The following is a 15,000-nucleotide window of genomic DNA, read 5'->3' as shown; positions in this document are numbered from 1 at the left end:
TTCTGCTGCCTGCCATGTTTCCTCCTCCTCCTCCTCTTCATCACCTCCTTGGCTCTTCTTCCCTAGGCACACGCAACACCACCATCACCACCACCACCACCAACAACAACAACACCACCATCACCACCACCACCACCATCACCACCATCACCACCACCACCCTTCACAACACATCTATACACTCCCCCTTCTCTCCCTTATCTTCATTATCTTTTTCTTCTTCTCCTTCTCCTATTCACTATTCCTTCTTCTTCATCCTTCTCCATCTACGATTTCCTTCTTATAAATTTCCTTAGTCCTCTTTCTCTTTCTCTTCCTCTTTCTTCATGCAGTTCTCAGGTGTTGAAGTGCTCCGTGGCGCAATGGTTAGCACATTCGACTCACACCCGAGAGGTTCTGGGTTCGATCCCCGAGAGGAAGAGCCAAAAGATGGGGGATCTCCTTCTACCCGTGACTCTACCCCGCTAGCTTCTACCGTTTTTTCCTTCTCCCTCTCCTCTTTATCTTTCAACACTCCTACGTCCTTCTCTTCCTTCCTCCTCTTCTTTCTTCCATGCTTTCTCTCCTTTCATGTTTCCTCCTCTTCTTTTCCTCTTTACTCCTTTTTCCTCTTTAACTCCTCTTTCTCTCTAAACACTTCTACCTCCTTCACCTTCTTCCTCCTCCTCTTCCTTCCTCTTTCATGTTTCCTCCTCCTCTTCATTCTCATCCTTCCCACCCAACTTTTTTTCTCTCCTATTCCTCTTTCGCTCGCGATACTCTTCCTTCCTCCCCCTTCTTCCTCCTCCTCTTTCTTTCTTCTTTCTTGACTCCTTTTTCCTCTTCCTGCTCCCCTTTCTCTCTCAGTACTCCCACCTCCTTCACCTTCTTCCTCCTCCTCTCCCTTCTTCAATGTTTCCTCCTCTTCTTCCTTTACTTCATTATTCCCCTTCCTACTCTTCTTTCTCTCTCAACACTCCCACCTCCTCTACTTCCTCCTTTTCTTCCTTCTTCTCCTTCCTCCTCCTCCATTCTTCCCGTCTCTCCTCATTCAAATTCAAGTATAATACAACCTAAGCTGCCTCGTCACTTCCTCCTCCCTTTCCTCCTCCTCCTCCTCTTCCTAATTCCTGCTGGGTCTTTCCTCACCTCCCTATCTCCTCCTCCTCCTCTCCCACTAAACAACCATTGCCTAATCTCGTGAACCCTTTCAGTTAACATATATACCTAAACACAGTACGCTCTGATCCCAAGACTAACAATGGGGCAACAGGTTCCAGTCCTCCTACTCCGTCCCCTGAGGCACTCCATGTTTTTGTAACTTTGCTCTCATCTCTCCCACTTATACATTGTTTTTTTGGTGAAGGGGAAGATGGAGTAAATGTAAGGAGGGTAACTATTGGTTGGCTGTTTGCTGGTTAGGTTTTATAAGGAGTCAGGCTACCAGAGGGATTCTAGTGTTTTTTATGTCTACTAAAACTGTACTGTGATAGGAGGAGGAGGAGGAGGAGAAGGAAACATGGAAATGCAGGCAACAGAAAGCCTATTGGCTCAATACGAGGTTGTCCCCTTTGGTGATTTAATCTGCTCGACAGCCACTTGGGGCCTGGGGAGCAGATGAAAGCACCTCGACATTGAGGACCAGATGAAAGCACCTCGATATTGAGGACCAGATGAAAGCACCTCGATATTGAGGAGCAGATGAAAGCACCTCGATATTGAGGACCAGATGAAAGCACCTCGATATTGAGGAGCAGATGAAAGCACCTCGATATTGAGGACCAGAAGAAAGCACCTCGATATTGAGGAGCAGATGAAACACCTCGATATTGAGGACCATATGAAAGCACCTTGATATTGAGGAGCAGATGAAACACCTCGATATTGAGGACCATATGAAAGCACCTCGATATTGAGGAGCAGATGTAAGCACCTTGATATTGAGGACCATATGAAAGCACCTCGATATTGAGGAGCAGATGAAAGCACCTCAATATTCAGTTTACTCCCGACGCAGCGAAGTGACGGTCGGAGGAGAAGGAGGAAGAGTGATAGTAAGAGAACGAGGATCATGAAGGATGACGAAGAAAAAGAAGATAAAAATAAAGAAAGAAGGGAAAGGCAGAAAAATAAATAAATTAGTGTAACATAAAGGTAGAGAAAAACGGTTCAGAGAGAGAGAGAGAGAGAGAGAGAGAGAGAGAGAGAGAGAGAGAGATTCATCCATTATACACTCACCACCACGTAACAACATCATCACCCCTACAATCACCACCAGTGTAATAGTGGTGGTGGTGGAGGTGGTGGTGATGATAGTGGTAGTGATGGTGGTGATACTGAATGTGACTAGCAAAAACTACATTCTCTCTCTCTCTCTCTCTCTCTCTCTCTCTCTCTCCCAGCGTGAGGGAGAGTCATAAAAGGGTAATCCCTGTCTAAATACAAGCGTCAGATTTCATTAATATTTTAACACAGTTTTCCCTCACCCAAACTTTCTCTCAGGAAACACAAACAGAAAATGGTAATTCTAAGGGACATTTCAATATTTTTGTCTCATACGCCCCCTTGTGTTTAAAAGTCTACAACCGTTTGATAAATTACATAAAGGTGATAAACGAGAAACTATATGGATAAAAAGTAATGGGGATTATTGAAGAGAGGGTATATAGCCTTTTCCTTTCGAGTCACCGACTACTTATTTCTGGACAAAGTATGTTTTTTTCTTCTTGTGGAGATAGTATTGTTATGCCGGACGTGTTACTTGGGTTCCGTGTCGCCGTCACAAGACTCCGTGGGAGGGAGATATGTAAACACTTTGCACAGCTTCTGTAGTTTAATATTCTTCCTTAGTAGTACACTTCACTCTGACTCTTCACTTACCACTAGCTTACTGTGACTGGCCCTCTCTCGCCCTCTTCTCCTATATATATCCAGAACAGTACAGTCTAGAATGTTACAGTATATTTTAGATCATACAAGAACATGTAGCAAAATATATGCGAATTGGCAACACTTCCTGCCTGGCGTCTGGCCGCGTTAGCCTTGTTTCCCGCCCCCCTGCTCGTTCCTCCCGGAGCCTTCTAGAGGGCTATGGTCGCCGGGGGAAGCTTCCAGCACAACACTATCCCCCCCTCTTAATTGTGATCGTAACGATCACACACTTAACTATGTACAAACATAAGAGAATCAATCAAAAACATAATAATCGTCGTATCGCTGTGGACGCCTGCGTTGTCTCTGTCTTCTGTTCGTTGCCTCCTGTGCGTCTGTCTCCTGGTGCGCCTCGTCGTCGTCCGCTTCTTGGGGTGTCCCTGGAACATCTGCCGAAGCCGGGAGGTTATCTCCCTCGGCTGAAAGGTCCAGAAGGCCTACGTCGTCGTCGACCTCCTCTCGGTCCTGGACGTCCCTTGCGTTTTCGTCGGCTGCTGGGTGTCTGTAGTTGTTCCAAGTGTAGTTTCCCGGACCGTGGTACCTCCATAGGCGGTTGACGTGGACAACTTTCGGCTTGGTCCTTTCCGTTCTCCGGATTCGGTAAGTCACGTCGGAGAGGCGTTCTAGCACAGTGTAAGGGCCTTCCCTCCTTTCTTCCTCTGCGGGTTGTACAGCCAGACTTGGTCTCCTTCCTTGAAGTCAACGTGGCTTGCCCTCATATTGTAACCGCGCTTCATGGCCTCCCCGGAGAACTTCAAGGCACCACGGACTTGATGGTGCACCTCTTCCAGCCGTTCCTCTAGCTGGAGGCGTCCCTTGGAAGGCTTTCCCCAGGAGGCCTTCCTGTCAGTGGGTCCACCGGCAATCGCAGCTCACGTCCAAACATCAGCTTTGCCGGTGAATACCCCGTAGTCTCGTGGGCGGCAGACCTGTAGGCCATGAGAAGCGCAGGCAGCTTCTGATCCCATGAAGACTGATCATTGTTGCACTGCTTGGCCAACTCCTGGCCCAATGTCCAATTAAACCTCTCCACCATTCCATCTGACTGTGGGTGCAGAGGGGTGGTCCGGGTCTTCTTGATACCCAGAAGCTTGCAGCACTCAGCAAGGACTGTTGACTCAAAATTCCTTCCCTGGTCGGAATGGAGCTCGTTAGGCACACCGAAGCGACAGAAGAACTCCTCCACCAAAACCTTGGCGATGGTAGTGGCTTCCTGGTCAGGGATGGCGTACGCTTCCGGCCACTTGGTGAAGTAATCCATTGTGACGCAGATGTACCTATTTCCGTTCGTCGTCAGAGGCAAGGGTCCTGCTATATCCACTGCCACCCGTTCCATGGGGGCTCCAACCTGGTATAGTTGCAATGGGGCACGGTGACGCTTCTTGGGGCCCTTCTTTGCACAGCACACCTCACACGCGTGACACCATTCTTCCACGTCCTTCCTCATGCCAACCCAATATAACCTTTGGGCGCAGGCGACTCAGTGTCTTCTTTACCCCAAGGTGTCCGCTGGTGATGCTGTCGTGCATTTCTTTCAGGACGCCTTCCCGGGACTTCATAGGTAGCACCGTGGACCAGTAGTGGTCAAGACCATCATGAGAGACCCAGCGTCGCTGCAACACCCCGTCGTCCATCCGAAGAGTGTCCCACTGAGTCCAGTAATTCTTGGTGGTAGGGCTTTCTCTCGAGATTACTTCCCACCCAGGTTGTGTTGACGACTGACTCAGCCACTCCATAATTGGTCTCAGATCTCGGTCCTCCCGTTGCAGTTTTCCCAAGTCTTCCCATGGCACCTCCGCTGTCTGTTCCACTTGGCAGCCCGTCGTGGTGGTTCTCCTGCACATTGATATCTTCGGAGCATGTACAGGACAGACTGGTCGTTGCCCCCGTGAACCAGTTCTCCTTCTTCCCTCGCCCGAGTGGTGGTCCCTCGCCGGGGACACATTTTTCCGACACTCATTTTTCCAGTGCCCCTTTTCTCCACAGCTCCAGCACTTGGGTCCTTCTCTGGGCTTCTTCCTAGCGCCACCTTCATATTCCTTCTTCCTCTTATAGCATTCGTTCTCCTTGTGCCTACCTTCTCGCAGTACCAGCACGTTCCTTGGAACCTGTCTGTGTCGCTGACAGTGCCCTTTCGTGCCCTAAAGCCAGAAGTCGAGTCGTCCCTGAAGCTTGACCAACTAGACCTAACAAAGGACTCAAACTCCATGGCACGTGCCAGAGCTTCTTGCATTGATGTTGGCTTAGCTTGGTTCACTTGTATCTTCACCTGAGGGCTGTCCAGGGCATCGATGAATTGATCACGCAGCAAAACCGTCAGCAGGTCAGGGCTGGCACCTGAGTATGCCTTGTGAGCCATGCTCTTAAGGTCCTGAGCGAGTTCCTAAAGAGACTCGCCGCGCCTCCTGTTGCGGGTTCTGAACCTAACCCTGAAGAGCTCGTTCTGGTGCTTGGTCCCATATCGTTGCTCCAGCGTTTGTGCCAGCCCGCTGTAGCTGCCCTTTGTCGCATTGTCGAGCTGAGCAAGGACCTCCAGCGCCGCCCCTTTCAGACTAGTGGCCAGCTGAACCGCGCACTCTTAGTCATCCCATCCATTCCGAACTGCCAACAGATCAAACTGAGCGCGGTAAGCCTCCCAGGAGACCTTGCCTTCAAACTCCTGAGGCTTCTTTCTAACAGGCGACACCAGCAGACTCATGGGGCTGGCGGAACTTCTCGCGGGGGTAAACTCAGGCGAAACAGGGCTCAAACTACTCCGGACTTGCGTAGGTGAAGCATCTACGGTACATGCAGGTACTGGCTGTCCGTTTCCAGCCAAGCAGTCTTCAAGGGCCTTCACTCTGTCACTTCCTTCTAATATTTATTTGTGTGTCGTCTCCCGGGACCACCTCCATCTCTTGTTGAAAATTTATGTGTTCTTTCTCCACTTATATCAGGCGTTGTCCCAACTTCGTGGTCACATCAGTCATTTCTCTCCGCACTGACACACTTCCATCTTGTACTACTTGTAGCTGTTGCTGTAATCCCGTCAAACGCTCTTCTAGCTGTTCTTTGAGTTTTTGAAGTGTTCCTTCTTGTTGTTGCTGTGCTCTTTCTTATTGTTCTTTGAGTTCTTGGAGAGTTCTTTCTTGTTGTTGCTGTGCTCTTTCTTGTTGTTGCTGTGCTCTTTCTTGTTGTTCTTTGAGTTCTTGGAGTGTTCTTTCTTGTTTCTCCCCCTGTAGTCTCAAGGCTTCCAAAAGTTCAGTCATCATGTCGTCCCTCTGGGCAGCTTGGGAACGAGTCTCCATGGCGAAAAAACAAATGGCTACACTCCTGACACCAGTGTTATGCCGGACGTATTACTTGGGTTCCGTGTCGCCATCACAAGACTCCGTGGGAGGGAGATATGTAAACACTTTGCACAGCTTCTGTAGTTTAATATTCTTCCTTAGTAGTACACTTCACTCTGACTCTTCACTGACCACTAGCTTACTGTGACTGGGACTGGCCCTCTCTCGCCCTCTTCTCCTATATATATCCAGAACAGTACAGTCTAGAATGTTACAGTATATTTTATATCATACAAGAACATGTAGCAAAAATATATGCGAGTTGGCAACACTTCCCGCCTGGCGTCTGGCCGCGCCCTGGCGTGGACGGCTTGCCTTGTTCCCCGCCCCTGCTCGTTCCTCCCGGAGGCTTCTAGAGGCCTATGGTCGCCGGGGAAGCTTCAGCACAACAGTATTTTTTTCCAGAAATTACTAACTAATTGAGTTTTCAATGCCTGTGTGTGTACGCCGCCGCCCCGCCACACACCGCATACCGAATAAATACCAGCCTAACCTAACAACCTCACGTAATCTACCTAACAGGGGGGGGAGGTAGCTTCGCCACTCGGCCCCTTTCACGGGAAGGTTTCGCCCCACGACCCAATGACGGGGGAGCTTCTCCCCCTCGAGCCTCCCTTCTATTGTCCGGAAGTCATTTCTTGCTGCCCTGCATTCAGTCAGGGACCAAAAAAATAATCCATATTGTTAGTATTAATTTCGCAAAAAGGTGGCAACCCTCTCTTCAATATTACTCAACATGAATTGATAAATGATAAAAGAATAAAAAAAAAATTCTCAACTCCTATGACTTTTTTGCCTCTAAATAACTAACTTCTGGTTTTAGTAATTACCATATTTAGCTTACTTAATGATGTATTGATTAAATGATTGATGGTTCATTGTTCTAACGTACACACCAAATTAGGGAAGAACACGCCATCCCAACCCCCAGGCAATACATGGTGTGATTTCCAGCAATACAAGAAACATGTCTACAATATTCATATCGCTATGCAGTGGAGGAAATGATAAGAAATGTGATGAAAACGTGAAAATGTGTTAAAATGGCGTGTTGGTGGCCGAAGAGAAGGGGAGGAAGGGGGGATTTGAACTACCATTAGGCTAACCATGAATAGCCTAGCCATCCTCTATTGAAACTATGTCCCTCTTCCTACCTTCTATCCCTTACATCCGTCCCAGACCTCTTCGACTAAGTGATGAAAACCGTGAAAATGGGCGGTTAAAATGGTGAATTGGTAGGCGAAGGAGAGGCGGAGGAATCCGAACAACTATTAGGCTAACTTGCAATAGCCTAGCCCTCCTCTATTACACTCCTATGCTCCACTTCCTGCCTCGCTGCTATCCAAGGAGACTGTAGAACGGGTATTATAGTCTCTTCGCTGCTATCCCTCACATCCCTTACTAGGCTTTTTCCACTAAGTAAATTGATGAAAACCGTGAAAATGGGTTAAAAATAATGTTGGTAGCAGAAGAGGAGGAGGAGAAAAAGGAAGAATTTGAACAAGCATTAGATTAACCAGCAATAGCCTAGTCATCCTCTATTAAACTCCTATGCCCCTCGTCTTGCATCCCTCCTATCCTTCACATCCTTCCCTAGGCCTCTTCGACTAGATGTTAATATAGATAAAAACAGTGAAAATGAGGAGGAGGTGGAGGAATTTGAACAAGCATTAAATTAAACAACATAAATGACTCCTACCATATCACTTTGACGCTCTGAAAAGGTGATACAAGGTAGGAGTGTGGTAGCCATGGGAGAGAGAGAGAGAGAGAGAGAGAGAGAAATGGAGCACGTGTTTCGAACCTCTCTCTCTCTAAACAGTACTTAAATGCCTCCTACCATATCACTTTGGGGCTCCGGGCTGTCACCTCCATATCCCCGGCCTTTGTGTCCCGCCTCAGTCTCCGTAACTTTGGATTAGTCCTGTCCACGCATCAGTCAGCACAACGTGACGCCACCACCCGCACGCCCGCCCTCACTGACCAACACTCCGACACTGACTCACACCTGCACGCCCGCACTCACTGACCAACACTCCAACACTGACTCAACACCTGCACGCCCGCACTCACTGACCAACACTCCGACACTGACTCAACACCTGCACGCCCGCACTCACTGACCAACACTCCGACACTGACTCAACACCTGCACGCCCGCACTCACTGACCAACACTCCGACACTGACTCAACACCTGCACGCCCGCACTCACTGACCAACACTCCGACACTGACTCACACCTGCACGCCCGCACTCACTGACCAACACTCCGACACTGACTCAACACCTGCACGCCCGCACTCACTGACCAACACTCCGACACTGACTCACACCTGCACGCCCACCCTCAATGACCAACACTCCGACACTGATTCGACACCTGCGTCACCAGATTGTCGTACTCAGCCTCTTATGTTTTCCGATTTCCGACCCAAAAACTGTCTCCTCCACTCCAATGACTACATTTATTTATAGTTACCGGTGAAAGGTTTAATTATTAGTGTCTTTTCGCTATAGTTAAGTGTCCAAAAACGGTAAAGATAATGTTGGATACGATAATCTGGCAACCCTGCAGTCATCACCGCCAGTGTAACTCCCAGTGGAAAATTTGAAAACGTAACATTTGGCAACAAAAAGTATCATTTCGGATCTCTGATCAGGCGTTTGAAAAGTAAGAAATACGGTAATCATGGGCGTTTTAGGAACGTTTTAGGAATTTTGGTTTAACGTTTACACTAGAAAAAGAACATCTATATAATCAAAGGTTTTAACACTCAGCATAATTCAAAGGCTCTTCGTCTCATCAGCTCTCCTCCTCATACTGATAGTCTTCTACCTCTTAAATTCCGCCGCCACGTTGCCTCTCTTTCTATCTTCTATCGATATTTTCATGCTGACTGCTCTTCTGAACTTGCTAACTGCATGCCTCCCCCCCTCCCGCGGCCCCGCTGCATACGACTTTCTACTCATGCTCATCACTATACTGTCCAAACCCCTTATGCAAGAGTCAACCAGCATTTTCACTCTTTCATCCCTCACGCTGGTAAACTCTGGAACAATCTTCCTTCATCTGCATTTCCTCCTGCCTATGACTTGAACTCTTTCAAGAGGAGGGTATCAGGACACCTCTCCTCCCGAAATTGACCTCTCTTTTTGGACACTCCTTTGACCTCTATTCAGGAGCAGTAAGTAGCAGGCTTTTTTTTATATATTTTCCTTTATGCCCTTGAACTGTCTCCTTAGCTGTAAAAAAAAAGTATCGTTATTTGTGTGGGGGCGGCAGGCTTAGGGCAGATACCGGGAAATATAATGTGCTGAGTACGACAATCTGGTAACGTTGTGCCTCACGCCGTAGCCAGCGCCACGTTTTCAGTTGGGAATTATCGCACTGTCTCCTCAGTGTCTTTTTTCCCCAGTAGAAGTACCGTACATCATTATAAAACGGATTGTGTGTGCTTGAAAGTTTACTGAACATAATAATACAATGTTTAGCGTCTCTGTTGCCCCGCACTGCTCTGCGTGCGTCGAGAAACTTTCTTGTGATGACAACTTCCGTCCGAGAGGTGCCAGAGTGCCAACACCAGAATGTATTGACCATTTTTACTGAGTAGTTTTAAAGTTCGAGTATGCCACGAAAATCATACCCTGTATCACAAATGTTATCTACATTAATAAGTTATATCTACATTTATAATTCGTATTATTTTTCTCCATTATGATTTATCTATTAATTTTTCATTTTTTTAACGTGAAAGTGTGTTTATTCTTCCCCTTCAAACAAAATCTGAAATGCAAAGGAAGTCTGACAATCCCAGGCCGGTGCTGCCAGACGCTTCCGCCACTCACGTCAACCATTTCCAGATGCCGTGAAGGAGATCGATCGGGTTTTCATGGGCGTTTATTTCACGTTCATGGCACAGAATGGTCCGCCGAGCCCTGGGCGGATCTGTACTGACCACTTTGGGGACGCCTGTAAACAATGAGCCACAAGCAGTCTTCATACCAGCTGACATGATCACGTGGAACAGGCGTGTAAGTGATGATACATAGGGAGCATTTTCTGTGTGTGTGTGTGTGTGTGTGTGTGTGTGTGTGTTGGCATTTTATAATCATGGAGTATATCCGGCGTCCATCTCGGCTCCCTCATCGTCACACCAATAGACACACGGAGGCACCAGAGACACAAAGGCCTGGGGTGTCTTGGGGTAATGACGGGGCGTGTGGCTGTGGCGGCGGTGCTCCTGCTGCGTCTTGGAGGCACCCACGGCACCAGGGACTGTGAGGATCTTCATGGAGTGGTGGTCGTCAGTGAAGGAGGGAAGGAGACAATTTGTGAGGAGAGACGAGAAACAGGAAGATATAGTGAGTCGACAACAGTGTACGTGAAGCCGGGAGATGACTTCAAGGGAGTTAGTCTTGAAGTGACACAAACATTACTATCTTATGTACAACATCGTCAAGTAGCTTGGTTTGGCCTTGACAAGTGTTACAGCGACAACATGTGGATCAAACTGAAGGTGGATGTGGGAAACACGGGTCAAGGGAGTATATTGAACCTAATTCTGCATTTCACCCTAAACATTGAAGGATACAGAGGAAGATGCATGAGGCAAACAGCTCGGATCAAACACATTACTGGCCTTAGTATTGTGGCTCACGGCTCTTCCAGCTGGACAAGCACAGCCGAAGAAACGGGCGGCAGATGTCACGGTCCGGAAGAATTCACGAACCTGCAGAACCCAAACACCTGCACGGATCCGCCCGACCCTATCACCACCACCAGCACATCAACACCACCTCCAGGTACCACCACCACCACTACCGCAACAACAACAACAGCACCTCCAGGTACCACCACCACGACCACCACCACCACCACATCAACACCACCACCTCCAGGTACTACCAAAACCACCACCACAACAACAACAGCACATCCAGGTACTACGATCATCACCACCATCACCACCACCATCACCAACACAACAACAACACCTCAAGGTGCTAACACCACAACACCACCACAATCATCACCACCACCACCACCACAACAACACCAAATCAAGGTACTAACACCACAACACCACTACCATCACCACCACCACCATCACAAGAACAACACCTCAAGGTACCAACACCACAACACCACTACCATCACCACCACCGCCACCACCACAACACAAACACCTCCAGGCACTACCACCACAACACCCTCCACAACCTATGCCACCACAGCCCCTCCAGGTGTTCCTCTTACAAGCTCTTCCTCCACCCTGACAACCACAGCCACACCACGTCCACACCTTCGCCGCCACAAGGAAAGGTCACTCTGTCTCTCCCCTCTTCGACAGTGGTGATAGCGGTGCCGATAGCGGTGGTGGTGGCGGTGATCCTGGCCATTGTGGTGTGTGTGACCTACCGGAGGCGACGGCGTGGACAGGGAGAGGGGCAGCGTGAGTATGTGTGTGTGTGTGTGTGTGTGTGTGCCGCGAGTTTACTGTAAAAATCTCAAGAGTTGGCGGCTTAAGTTTTCAAGTTGAATCTCTGACGCATGAGTGGCGGCCACGGCTATGGGCTCTCTCTCTCTCTCTCTCTCTCTCTCTCTCTCTCTCTCTCGCTCTCTCTCTCTCTCTCACACACACACACACACACACACACACACACACTTGCATACACGTTTCTCTCTCTCTCTCTCTCTGTATATATATATATATATATATATATATATATATATATATATATATATATATATATATATATATATATATAATACTTATCCTACTCTCCCTGCCTCTCCCTGCCCCCCAAGCTGTTGCATGACAAGTACTATTCCTGTCGCTCCCCGGACGACCTAACGAACGCTCTAGAGACAGGCTTTGGTCCTCATGCTGTCTATCTATCTATCTATCTCCTACTCTCCTACCTCTCCCCGCCCCCAAGCTGTTGACAAGTACTATTCCTGTCGCTCCCCGGACGACCTAATGAACGCTCTAGAGACAGGCTTTGGTCTTCATGCTGTCTATCTATCTATCTATCTCTCTCCCCTCTCCCCTCCCCCAGTTTTTTAAGGGATAACAAAGCAAAGCGAGCAAAAACAAAAACAAACAATGTAGAGGCGATTATAGTAGGCATCACATATAGTAATGCACACTTTTCATTATTTCCTACATAGCTCATTCACAGAGGCATGCATGTAATCTACATAAAAATATCTTCACAGTAAAACTTCACAGGTAGGAATCATTGTATTGGAATAAGTTTTGTATCCTTGGCTTGGACGGGTGTGTACGCTCGGGTGTGTACGCTCGGGTGTGTACGCTCGCGGAAAAGCGGGTGATGGTGAGCGCGGCAGGCGACGCACCCGTCCCTCCAAGCCACAGATACGAAACTTATTCCTTAATACAATGATTCCTACCTGTATATGAAGTTATACTGTAGAAGATATTTTTATGTGATTATATTTAGCATGCCTATGTGAGTGAGCTATGTAGGAAATAATGACAAAGTGTGCATTACTTAATAGGTAGCCTATTATAATCGCCTTCAGTGCTACATAGCTTGTTTTGAAGGGCGCTCTCTGAAAAAGCTGTTTGTCCGTATTTTATTGCCACAACACGTCGGACACCATAATTAGTGCGCGGGGGCCATCAGTCAACTGTAATTATCGTTATTATATTGAACGAGACATCCAAAAAGTTAGCTCTTAAGTCAGTACCCCACGAGGACTATTACATTTTCGGCGGCTCCTAGCAGTAAAGTCGCTACTCCTAGCAGTAAACTCGGTTTGTCAACATGGGGGGCTTAGGCAGGCGAGGGGGCGGAGCTTCGGCCGCCGAGACGAGATGCCAGCTAGTCAGTTTCCTTCCGCTCCACATGCAACCACCTCTACAACCTTGGCGACTCCTAGCAGTAAACTCGCGACTTCTAGAAGTTAGCAACAAAGTTAGGAGGAAACTCACTTTGAAAGTTGAATATCACTCCTAGGACTCATTATTAATACCGGCCCAGGGCTCTCTCTCTCTCTCTCTCTCTCTCTCTCTCTCTCTCTCTCTCTCTCTCTTCTCCTTCGTGACGGTCGTCGTCGTCGTCGTCGTAATGGTCACACTCTTCCCGCAGTGCCCCGCGTCGGCGGCGAGGTAGACGTCGACGACAACTACATGGACATGGCTCCGCCCAAGGGCCCCACCGTGCTCCCGCGTGTGGCGCCGCGGCTTGGGCAGGCCGCCTCCTGGCGCGTCGGCGGCGAGGTAGACGTCGACGACAACTACATGGACATGGCTCCGCCCAAGGGCCCCACCGTGCTCCCGTGTGTGGCGCCGCGGCTTGGGCAGGCCGCCTCCTGGCGCGTCGGCGGCGAGGTAGACGTCGACGACAACTACATGGACATGGCTCCACCCAAGGGCCCCACCGTGCTCCCGTGTGTGGCGCCGCGGCTTGGGCAGGCCGCCTCCTGGCGCGTCGGCGGCGAGGTAGACGTCGACGACAACTACATGGACATGGCTCCTCCCAAGGGCCCCACAGTGCTCCCGCGTGTGGCGCCGCGGCTTGGCAGGCCGCCTCCTGGCGCGTCGGCGGCGAGGTAGACGTCGACGACAACTACATGGACATGGCTCCACCCAAGGGCCCCACCGTGCTCCCGCGTGTGGCGCCGCGGCTTGGGCAGGCCGCCTCCTGGCGCGTCGGCGGCGAGGTAGACGTCGACGACAACTACATGGACATGGCTCCACCCAAGGGCCCCACCGTGCTCCCGCGCGTGGCGCCGCGGCTTGGGCAGGCCGCCTCCTGGCGCGTCGGTGGCGAGGTACAGGTCGACGACAACCACAAGAAGCCGCCCACGGGCCCCACTGTGCTCCCGCACGTGGCGCCGCGGCTTGGGCTGGCCGCCTCCTGGCGCGTCGGTGGTGAGGTAAGAGTCGACGACAACCACAAGAAGCCGCCCACGGGCCCCACCGTGCTCCCGCGCATGGCGCCGTGGCAACAGGAGCCAGACTACTTTTACTTCGGCGACGACGAGGAGCACATCTACGACGAGATCCCCTAGCCTCCAATCTACGAGGAGACCCCCGAGCCTGCTTGACCTCGCTCCCGACGCACGGGGCCCCGGCTGCTGCCACACCCAGGCCAGCACGCCACGCAGGGGTGAGCACTGCAGGATGAGGGCAACCAAGCGGCAGCATCGTGCCATCCAGACAAGCAGGGCGCAGCACCGTGCCATCCAGACAAGCAGGGGCAAGCACCGTGTCCTCCAGACAAGCAGGGGGCAGCACCGTGCAGGGGGCAGCACTGTGCCCTCCAGACAAGCAGCGGGCAGCATCGTGCCTTCCAGACAAGTAGGGGGCAGCACCGTGCAGGGGGCAGCACTGTGCCCTCCAGACAAGCAGCGGGCAGCATCGTGCCTTCCAGACAAGTAGGGGGCAGCATCGTGCCCTCCAGACAAGCAGGGGGCAGCACCGTGTCCTCCAGACAAGCAGGGGGCAGCACCGTACCCTCCAGACAAGCAGGGGGCAGCACCGTGCCCTCCAGACAAGCAGGGGGCAGCACCGTACCCTCCAGACAAGCAGGGGGCAGCACCGTACCCTCCAGACAAGCAGGGGGCAGCACTGCACCCTCCAGACAAGCAGGGGCAGCACCGTGCCCTCCAGACAAGCAGGGGCAGCACCGTACCCTCCAGACAAGCATGGGCAGCACCGTGCCCTCCAGACAAGCAGGGGGCAGCACCGTGCCCTCCAGACAAGCAGGGGGCAGCACCGTGCCCCCCA

The 15,000-nt window shown here is 50.4% G+C and overlaps 1 protein-coding gene across 1 annotated transcript in view; it reads left to right on the top strand.

The window, feature by feature from the left end:
* The window catches only part of LOC127001061 (uncharacterized), a 96,307-nt gene extending 82,483 nt beyond the window's left edge, over window positions 1-13,824 (top strand). Inside the window, exons 2-4 of the mRNA XM_050865230.1 lie at window positions 11,045-11,140; window positions 11,593-11,694; window positions 13,358-13,824. Coding sequence (XP_050721187.1) covers window positions 11,045-11,140; window positions 11,593-11,694; window positions 13,358-13,824 — 665 coding nt within the window. The remainder of the gene's footprint in view (window positions 1-11,044; window positions 11,141-11,592; window positions 11,695-13,357) is intronic.
* The last annotated feature ends 1,176 nt before the right edge of the window (window positions 13,825-15,000 follow it).

Source organism: Eriocheir sinensis, chromosome 20 (genome assembly GCF_024679095.1).
Source record: "Eriocheir sinensis breed Jianghai 21 chromosome 20, ASM2467909v1, whole genome shotgun sequence".
NCBI lineage: Eukaryota > Metazoa > Arthropoda > Malacostraca > Decapoda > Varunidae > Eriocheir > Eriocheir sinensis.
The sequence above is the reverse complement of the archived record's forward strand: the minus strand, read 5'-3'. Positions and strand labels throughout refer to the sequence as shown.